General features: G+C 35.2%; 2 protein-coding genes across 2 annotated transcripts in view; one reads left to right on the top strand and one right to left on the bottom strand.

The window, feature by feature from the left end:
* Nucleotides 1-3,283: 3,283 nt before the first annotated feature.
* LOC105621331 lies at nt 3,284-6,249 on the bottom strand. The gene is made up of 3 exons (XM_012202797.1): nt 6,082-6,249; nt 4,126-4,934; nt 3,284-3,764 (listed from the first exon to the last, which is right to left on the bottom strand). The coding sequence occupies exons 1-3, from the start codon at nt 6,247-6,249 to the stop codon at nt 3,284-3,286; spliced, it is 1,458 nt and encodes a 485-aa protein (XP_012058187.1).
* Nucleotides 6,250-7,511: 1,262 nt separating this feature from the next.
* The window catches only part of LOC105621439 (tetratricopeptide repeat protein 25-like), a 7,837-nt gene continuing 4,734 nt past the window's right edge, over nt 7,512-10,614 (top strand). Inside the window, exons 1-3 of the mRNA XM_012202909.1 lie at nt 7,512-7,755; nt 8,428-8,703; nt 9,560-9,986. Coding sequence (XP_012058299.1) covers nt 7,512-7,755; nt 8,428-8,703; nt 9,560-9,986 — 947 coding nt within the window. The remainder of the gene's footprint in view (nt 7,756-8,427; nt 8,704-9,559; nt 9,987-10,614) is intronic.

The following is a 10,614-nucleotide window of genomic DNA, read 5'->3' on the forward strand; positions in this document are numbered from 1 at the left end:
ATACTTACGTACGTGGTGTNTACAGGTATATATATATATATATATATATATATATATATATATATATATANCTATTTATGAGGAAATACATAGTTTGTATAGCTATGTATTTCGGTAAGTATAGAATTCTCACACGTACGATAAAATATCGTTGTGGCAAGGCGGAAATTATTGTATCGTTCTGACAATAAGGAGTAAAGTAAGACAAGAATGTCATCGAGAGAGACCGCGAAATTCTGTAATTACAGCAAACGCAATTTTGTCGAGAAATGTTTAAGATTTACAAGAGATGTAACTGTTTCAACGTATCTCATCCGAGGGAATGCATTTGAATGAAAGTTAACTTGTGTACGAATATATACAGCGAAAAACATTTCATATTTGTATTAACCGATTCTTGTTGAAATTTTTATGTTGAATTTTTAACATCTTTCTGCGAAATTGTAAAATTTCAGCGAATTTTCAACAATTTTGTTAAAATATCAGTTTTAAATTTATGCGAAATTTCAGTAAAATGTTTCTACCAGAAATGTGTGAATTGTTGATTAGCGTTGCCGAGGCATCTATCATTTAAAAGCTGTTGCATACAAGAAAATATAAGTAATAAGGTAAATATAAGTAATAAGCAATAAGTAAATTAACATTTTGGATTTATATGTTACATTATTGGTTTATGATCTCTACTGTGATTGGCCAATTTCCACTTATTATTCACGTTATACTGTTTAAATTTTTTTGTGTACATCACAGTTTTTAGAAGGAAAGTGTGCGCATTAATAATAAATTGATATTAATAGCGTGATATATAATGTGTATTTATAAAAATATTATCAAAAAATTATGAAATCGCGAAAATGAGGCGCTATTATTTATATAATATTATAATAAATAAAGCATCAAAATAGCATATGTTCTTGGATAATGACGTTCAATTGAGGACACCTTGGCAACGTTAATCGGCAATTCATGTACATAATACGTATCAGTAATGGTTTATTCGCTCTTTCTTATTCTTTTATATTTTTACCCTGATCATTTAACTTTTGTTTAACACGAAAGTCTGTGCTTTAAAGGCTGCGTACGATTCTCAGTTTAAATACTTTTAATTATCGTGTGACTTGTAGTTACTTTAAGTATCGTGTGAGATCGCTTGATTGGTTCCTATAGGACGTCCTATAGGACGTTCAAAAGATAGGCGAGTTATAAAAGAAATTTATTCTATAAATTTGAATTTCTAATTTTTGAAGCCAGGAAGTTTCCTACAAGAACTTTGGAAGTCTAATTTATACTTTTGTATCACTAATTTATGTCAACACAGTTTTTTATATATTTACCATATGAAATAGACGAAAAGTTATCTTGATTTAAAAGAATGAGTCTTTTTTTCCTATTGTTTCAATTTTTTGTAAAGATAAATGCAAATGAGAAATAAATGTAAGTTCACAAAATATATTTTTCTCAATATCTATTAATCTACGTCTCAGATTTTTTATTTTAGAATTAATAAATACTCCGGCTCAATCTCTCGGTTTAATATTTGTACGGCAAGTAGCTTGAATGGAAACGTAGAGAGTTGTATAACAATGACACTCTTAATGTTCGTAGTAAAAAGATCAATTTGAAGGGGACGAAATTGACTAGAGCGTCTGAGTGAACTCAATTTGCACAACGATGGCGTTACGCGCATCGTGATGCAGCCTTTTAAAAGCCTTCAAAGAAGCACATGGGTCCGTGCTTTTTTCCCTCTTCTCTTCCTCTCTGTCTTTCTTTCATTCCTCTCGTATTTGTTCGCTTATATAACATTGACTGTACTCTAAAGTTCTGTTTAATATACGTACTACAATAATTACAGTATTGTTACTTGGCTTGGCAACTATGCCAACGCGTATATCCTCTTATTTCCACGGCGATGTACACAATAGGTGAAAAAAGTCTTTAGAGGAAAATAGGTTCTTTAGTAAATTGACAAGTAGATAGATTTATGTTTGTGTACGTATGTACGCGTGTGCGTGTAGAATCGTGTGTGTTTGTGTGTGTCGTGTAGAGTCGAGGAGAACGCGACCCTAGACTCACCCCCCGAGATCCTTTTTCTTCGGTTTTCTTTTGTTCCTTATCGTATTCCTACGTTACATGTATACGGGATGTTCTGTCTCATAAAATCGGTACAGTGATCTCTTAAATCGGGACCATTTGCAAACACGTCTCGCATAAAGACTGACCCTGTGTGTGCGGCGAGTATATGGCGCGTCCAACGCATATTTTGTATTGTACATTTCAAACGTATCTTATGAAAAATAGAAAGATACTTTTTTCGTATGCCTGATGGTATATAATAAAAAAATTAAATTGAAAGAAAATTATGAAACTTAAAGGAAGTTTTGTTAATATAATTTGCTATATTATTAAGGAATTATTATAACAAAAGAAATATAATTAAAGTATAGAAAAACTTAAGTGATACTAAATGATACTACTATTAAATTAAAAAGCTATATGAAAGAATACAATTTAGAAATATAATTTTTAAAGAAACGAATACAAAAAGATACCAACCATGTACTTTATGTTAGGATTATACAACTCCTTCGATCGTTATGTGACTCTTGTCATTAATATCTCTCGAAATCCGTTTGGCGCGAGATATTGCACCGACATACATAGACAGAACGCGATGTACATATGCATGCTGAACGAGTTCCATGTCACATTCCCATGCGTTTGCCCATCCCCGCAATTGCGTCTTCAGTCGTCGGCCGTACCCTCATAGAGGATCGCCCCGTCTGGCGGCCATCTTCGCCGCTCTGGAGGCCAGAGCACCCAGGGAGCACACCAAACCCGTCAGCGTCTCCCAGAATGTGGTCCTGCGTCGCTTATGTGCCGCTTGGCCGACGTATCCCAGATAGTAGCTGGCATACCGATCGTTGTTGCCGGCAGCGCGGCTCTCATAAGTGCCGCCGTCGCCACCACCGCCTCCATTGCTAGACCTGGCGCCGACGCTGGATCTGGGCTGCTGCAGGATGCTGCGACGGTACTCCTGGCCGCTGCGATCAATGCTCCGTCTGGGCGAGGAGACGCCGCTGCCACCACTGCCGTTACTGTGCCGGTGATGCTGCCGCTGCTCCTCATAGAGTTGCTGCTGCAGCTGCACGTTGCTTAGCCGTCGATCCATCATCCTAACCAGGTTCTGATGCACTCGCTGGTCCTCCTCCGGTATCGCCGCCGCCGGCAACTGACGTCGGTAATTCGGTGGTGTTGGTGACTTTGATAATTCGCGTTCCACTTGTCAAGCGTATTCAGTATCACTGGACGCTGATCGCTCGAGATGACCCTGATGACCTACCACCGAGTGATGCTGCTGATTTGAATGTTGTTGCTGTTGCTGCTGCTGCGCTTGTGCATATGCCAAGCTCTTCTGATAACTAAACAGCTGCCGCTCGAGACTGTAATTCTCTGCTTGTAGCGATACGATTTCACGTCGCATCTGTTGATTGTGTACACGACATACGTCATCGTACTTATGATAGGTCGCCTGAAAGAGCAGGTGACTCTCGTTCCATTCCAACCGGATCCTTAGCTGACCTTTGTCCGTAAGGTATGGACAATGATTCTCCTTTACTTCATTCATGTCCACGTTCGTCTCCATGATGATGCCTTCGTCGACGGATTCCTGAACGTAGTAGCGGCTGAATGGTTCGCCGGGTAGCCCAATCGCCGTGATATTTGGTCCCTCGCCTCTCAACAGATATGCCGACCAACTGACATACCTGTTCACATAAAAATTTTCTCAAAATTTTAGTTTCATAAACATTATCTTTTCAGTGTTTTTCAAACTTGCTGTTGATTCTAGAAAAGAATCCATCTTTATTAAGAAAAAGAAAGATAATAAAAACGAACATTCATACAGGTCAGTACAATAATTCACAATTTCAGACAGCACTAACTGATTACAATAATTGATTGCTGATTTACAGATCAGGATTTTTCATATCTATTCCATATCGAAAAAATATTAAATTAATACAAGAAAATCTGCTATATGTTTAAAATATATAGCGTTATTCTATATCTAAATCTGATTTTGGTGAATTTTATTTCGACTTTCAATGATAAAAGTAGAATACGCACCTTAAATGATTTCTCGGCACATTATGGATGTCTTTATACACCAAATGCAGCCTGACTGTGTCAGAGTTGAGATCGGCGCGGATTGCCCAGGCCTGCTTGTCGCGATCGTAGCAAGGCGCAGCCGGCAGAACCGATGTGCCCAGCGCCTGTACCGCGACTTCGCAAATGGTCCTTGCCTCGAGCATCTCAAGCGACACACGGAGCGTACCCTTGTGCGCGATATCGGACCATCTAACCCTCGTATGCCATCCAAAGCCACAACCCTCAGCATCAGATATATCCTCGATTTGTCCGGAGTCGATTCGCCGTTCACCCTCGCCCAGAGCCAGGCTATATCTCACCCTGCATCGATGATCGAAACCCGACAGTCTCATCAGGTAGACGCTCATGCGACTGTCCTGACCGCGGCAACCGTCTGCGTCCTTGCCATGCGGATAGATGACCAGATTCCAGTCGAAACCGCCGAACGCGAAATAGTCAGTCTCCAGCTTACTCGGCTTCGTCTGACCGGCCGAGAACACCGACGTTGGCATCCTGACCTCCGTCATGTAGACCGTCCGCACATTCGCCATGGATAGCTCCAGCTGAAACTCGCCGTTCGTATCGGCGAAATTACGGCTGTAGAGATCTGCTACGGCAATGTAACTGCGGTTGCCCTGGGCCGGCGCCTCGTACGTAAACTTGACTCGTTTGCCGGAAAAGCTCTCATTCATAGAGAAGTGCTCCCGATTCAGCAGCGTAAACGTAAAATCCACGTATACGCGGAGGTTTCTTGATGCGCCACGCCATACCAAGTATACGCCCAGAACCTTAGTACATATCGGGGATAGGAACTCGTTATTTAATTTTAATTATATTGTATGTCTTTCGAGATACAATGGAAGACAGAGAGAGTTAATCTAAACGGATAGATTTTCTACGTACAATGCTGAAAAAGATCTGGTAATAACAATCAAATCTATATAATATAATTATTACAACTTTAGTAAAATAATTTCGCACACATAATTAAATTTTGGTTACAACCAAAATCGACTAAACACAATTTTATTTTTCTAAATATTATCTTACTTTTCTTATTATTACCAAACTGTTAATTACTATTATTATTATTATTATTATTATTATTATTATTATTATTATTATTATTATCATATTTTAAAAGAAAGGAATATAAAATAAATGAGAAGTGTGGAATATGATATTTTGTATAGTTTGTATTTTTTGTATAGATTTGCTGGAATTAATCAAAATTATTTCTTCACACAGTCTGGTTATAAGATGGCCATTATTCATTAATGCTTACTGTGTTTTGAAATGCGTCGCAAAAGCTGCATTTCAGTTTTGCAGGTAGCAGACAGTTTTACGGATGCATATATAATTATGAGAAGTACGTAATTGACATTAATTTTGTAACTTTAGTCTAGCTTGACTGTGGCTTTCAAATGATATAATTGAAATAAATTTAATAACAAAATGTGTCCAACGTGTAAAGTTATCATATGTATATTAATTGGTGATATTTCATATCCAGCTCTCTCTCCTCTTCCAAAATCGCATTTTTTCTTCAATTATTTGTAAATTGTGTTCGTTTTATATATCCAAAAAGCTTCTATAGCATAATTAATACTATTTTACGACTAATAAACATGTATCAAAAGTAATTATATAACATAAATATCTATTGAATTATTTCAGTAAAACAAAATCCATAATCCCCTTCATTCTTCTACTTATGATTATGTTTGATAATATGTACTAAATATTGTACTATTATAATACACTAAACAAAGTACATTTGATATTACCAGATTTTTTTTCAGTAAAAAGAAAAAATTTTTACGTTCATTTCTGCTGAGAATTAATTAGAAATTCATAGACTATAGGAAAGATTTCATAACTAGCAATTCTAGTTAATAAATTAAATAATCGGATATCACCGAAATTTCAAATTACCTTTTCCCCGCGCGAAAAAGCGACGGCCCATCTTTGAAAACCGCATACTAGTTCTTTGCTGGTGACGTCCCTCTCAGGATCGCGCACGACGGTCCTAGTGACGACGAAGGAGAAGACCCGCGTGCCACTGCGATCGTGCAGCTGCGCGAACCTATACAACAAAGCCATCACCGCATCTCGAGGGCACCGTTAACCCGATGGTCCGCGATAATTTACGAGGAGGATTCGTCTTGGTCGGTTTATAGTAATCTGTAAAATACATAATATTCTATAATTTCCTAACGACAATAATTTCTTTAACAGCTAACAATATGAACAAAGAACCTTTAAAAAACGAACTGTCGTTTCGATACTTTTTACCAATATATTTTAGATTCATATTACTTAGCATATTTCATTACAATAAAAATGTTAATTAACTTTTGCTTTGATGAAAATTTTAATAATAAATAGTCCAAAATCTCAGAATATCCTGTTGAATATTTTGTTGAATATTCTCTTTGAGATGTAAAGCGTGGCAGCCAAAAAGTTCTCGTCTGAGTTTCCTTGGAGTATTCCAGAGATCAGTTTAAGAGAGTATTCATCACAATCCGCTTTCATTTTTAAATACCACATATACAAGAGAATCCTTTGTGGCATTAATTGTCCTATAATGGAGCGCGACAAATAGGCTCTAATGCGGGGTCTTTCCGTGAAAAAATTCAAGGAAAAATGACCTGGTTTTCCGAATAGCAAAATACTTCAAACGTTGCTTTTTTATTGTGCGGATATATGCTTTTCGGATCTCACTTCTAAATTGTACAAATAATGCTTTATGAAGAAAATAATAATCACAATTTCGTATATTTCAATAAATTACATCAATACGCTAAATATTTTTTGACATACATTGTTAATCGTTGGTGTTTCAATCCACTGAAATTTATTTATAACTAATGCTATGCTATTCTCTCTCTATTGATCTACCAATTTACAACCACGAATATGCTGGGATAAACCAAATTAGCACTTTGCGGGTTGTGTCAAATTACATTATTGTAAAGCTGCATTTTGGAATCTGCGACAGTCGCAATGTATCGTCGTTCATATTCATCTATTTTCACGTGATATGCTCCATCCATGATGATCCATCCATCAATCTGTCATTTGGATGTCACGTAATGCGAGAGATAACACGAGTTTAATAAATCATCCATGTGATTAATAAAATTTAATAACGCGAAAGAAGCAATCATGTGAAAACACAAGTCTCGCGGTTTTTTCGCGCACATCAAAAGAATTTATCGTCTAGAAGAAAAAAACGTAGGATCCTAATAATTTTTCATTAATTATTACTATTTTTATGGAAATATTAGTTTTTGCTATTGTATTGTATATGTCTAACAAAAAGTATTACTTTCTCTCTGCTTAGAAACATTCAATAGATCATCATGTCGATGACATTGAAAGAGGAAGAACCTCCCGAAATTTACAGGGAAGCTATACTTTATCGTGAATGGGGCTATCAACTGATTGCTCTGGGAAGATGTTTCTTGGCCATAGATTATTTCGAAAAATCGTCCAAATCAGCCAAAATCGAGAACCTAAGAACGTTAATCGGTCTCTACAAAGCGCTCATCAAGTGCACGAAATATTTCGCGGCGGAAAAATTGTCAGAGAAATGTATGAAAACAGGTATGATTACAAGAAATTATAGAATCTAAAATTAAAAACGTAATTAGATATTAAAAATACTTTTTCAGCACCTTCATAATATGAAAATAAATATTATTGTAATTATCTTAGTTATTAACTGTTCCGCCTCACTCTATTTTTACTATTTTATCTACAATAATAACACGCCTTTTGTTTATTTATGGCTATTTTCTTAAAATTCACTTCGTTTCATGTTTTCAGCCTATGTGATAGTAAAAAAGCATGTAAAGTTACATAAATAATACATATAAAAATTACTTTAATAAAAATATATTTTTATATAATAAAAATCTATTTTTGCAAATTGTTTAATTAATATAAAAAAGAATAATTTTATTTATAAATTATAACTTTACTTACAAGTGTAAATATACATCTAATAAGTTCCAAAATTACATTATAATTGTTGTAGTTTTTTACAATGTATATTACAAATAACTTAAATAAGGATAAAAATTTATCCTGTAAAAAATCGTGCTGTATAAACGTTAGTCTCTTAAGGGACGTCGATCAATGATGTATGTTTCAATAATCATTTGTTGCTCTATATAATTTCATAAAAAATTTCATAAAAAAAGAAGAAAAAATAGCAGAAGAAAAAGTATTTTGATTGATTTCTACATTCGTGCATCATCGTTTCACTCTCCACAGATCCTGGCCATTATAAAGTGCGGCAGATGCGAATGGAGGCGCTTTTCCAGATCGGTGAGTTCAGTCACAGTCTGGTTCACGCCTACGAGGGTATGCGGCGGCACGGGATGACTTTTGAGCACGGCGTCTATCAGGCAAACGAGACCATCGAAGATTGCATCGGGCGGAACACGTCGCCCATCGCGCTGCTGCTGCTCTACCCGTGGATACGGCATCTGTGGAAGCACCGTGAACTCCTACTCGGCAAGCTCGAGGAGGAGGAAGACGAGCTTGCAGGTGCATATCGCGATTCGAGTGAAATGAGCAAATAATCGTACTCGTTCGCGATATCAGTTCTCGAGCGAGTACTCAACGAGTACTTGAGAATGAAGACGAGAGAACAGTCGACATAGTCTCACTTCTCAGGAATAGTGCTCACTGACTTTTACGAGGTGAAATTCAATTTTCATGATGGTAAAGCAAGAAAATATCTGGATTCTTATCGGACCTCGCTTTACCCCGAAGCGAAGTCAAGTAACTGTGATATAAGTATTTCTCAGTGATATGACCGAGAAATCGTCACGTTTCTCTCAACATCTATCAGAAAATATTACTACTATGGACATTATTTGAAATAAGAAAAAATTTTAAAAATAAAATAATAAATCTCCGTCGGCTAATTAAGGTACAGTCAATCTTTGATTGTGAATTCTGATAAATAAATTTATATCTGTAAAAAAATAAATAAAATGCGGAATGGGTCAGAAATTTGTAAAATATACTAACTCTAATGTATATTCAAATAAATTCCATTTTCTATTATGCAAGAAATTAATATTTAAGTTATATTTCATATTACTTAATTTTTTAAATTGTCAGGTTTTCATCGCCTTTTCAACAACTTCTATAATAGTAACTTCTATAATAGTAAAAACTCATTAAAATTTTCACAAGTATACAAGAATTTTTTCAAATTTTTACACAGTTTGGAACAATATAAAAATCTGAATTGAAATTCAAAGATCCACGGAAGATAACGGAAGATGCAAATAATCGACAAAGGGAAAATAATAATAAAAAATAATACTTGTATAATCATTTCGAAATTGCTTCAATAATCTGACGTGTCCAAAGATCAGTTTTATGATCGCAGGTATTGCGGAGGGCGAGGTGAGATTCAAAGTGAACGATCCTGAAGTGCAACAGCAGGCGCGAATGAAACGACTGCATCGCATTATAGCGAAAATAAATATGGGTTACTTGATAATCGATAAGGATTTCCTTGAGAAGATTGTAAATCGGCCGGAGACCGTGGCTTCACCAAGCAAAAGGTCGATTACCGAACTGCTTACCCTCGTGAATACGTGCTACCGTAATGTGATGTACTTGCAGGATCTTCTGCGTATGAGACGGCCGTTCTACATTACCTTCTTTCGACGACGCAAGATTCCGAAGGGACACAGAATAATGCTAAAACAGGAGCGAAAATTGCGAAAGAACATCGTTATCATAAAGGCGGATTTTCTTTTGCGCCTCTTACAAACCGCGAGAATCAACAAGGATTACCTGACCTTCTTCAAGTCAGTAACGCACGAGAAGAACAAAAATATTTTTGCTAAAATATCTAAAAATTTAGTTAGATACAAATAATTAGATTATTAAAGTAATTATGTGAGATGCCCAAATTGATTATTAGATGGATTGTATGATTCCTTTAATTATTTTGCATATAAAAGTATTAAAGTAGAATTATCAAAAAATTAATAGTTTAATTACATATGAGATATTTTATACTCTATTCTGGCAATTCACTTTTTTATCGCTATATTTTATTCAATTAATGTAAAAAAAACGTAAATAAATTGTTTTTCAGAAGAGATATTTCATATTGTAAATTGCACATTTTTTTTTAAAAGAAATTATGTGTTTTCTTACTAATTCACTAATTCATTCAATTTATTCTTGTGCACAAAATAATACTTATTAACATACTGTTACCAAAAAAATAATAGACATACATTTACGGAATAATTTATATTTCATGTCAAAATGTGCCAATATGTCCAATGTTTCAAAGAGTATATCTCTGAATAGCATCGACTTAGAGGATCGTGTTTATAGAACATTTTATCTTTTATTTTAACCAAGTTTTATTAATTAAATTTCATGTATATATATATATATATATATATATATATATATATATAT

Source organism: Atta cephalotes, assembly GCF_000143395.1.
Source record: "Atta cephalotes unplaced genomic scaffold scaffold00033, whole genome shotgun sequence".
In the NCBI taxonomy this organism is placed as follows: domain Eukaryota; kingdom Metazoa; phylum Arthropoda; class Insecta; order Hymenoptera; family Formicidae; genus Atta; species Atta cephalotes.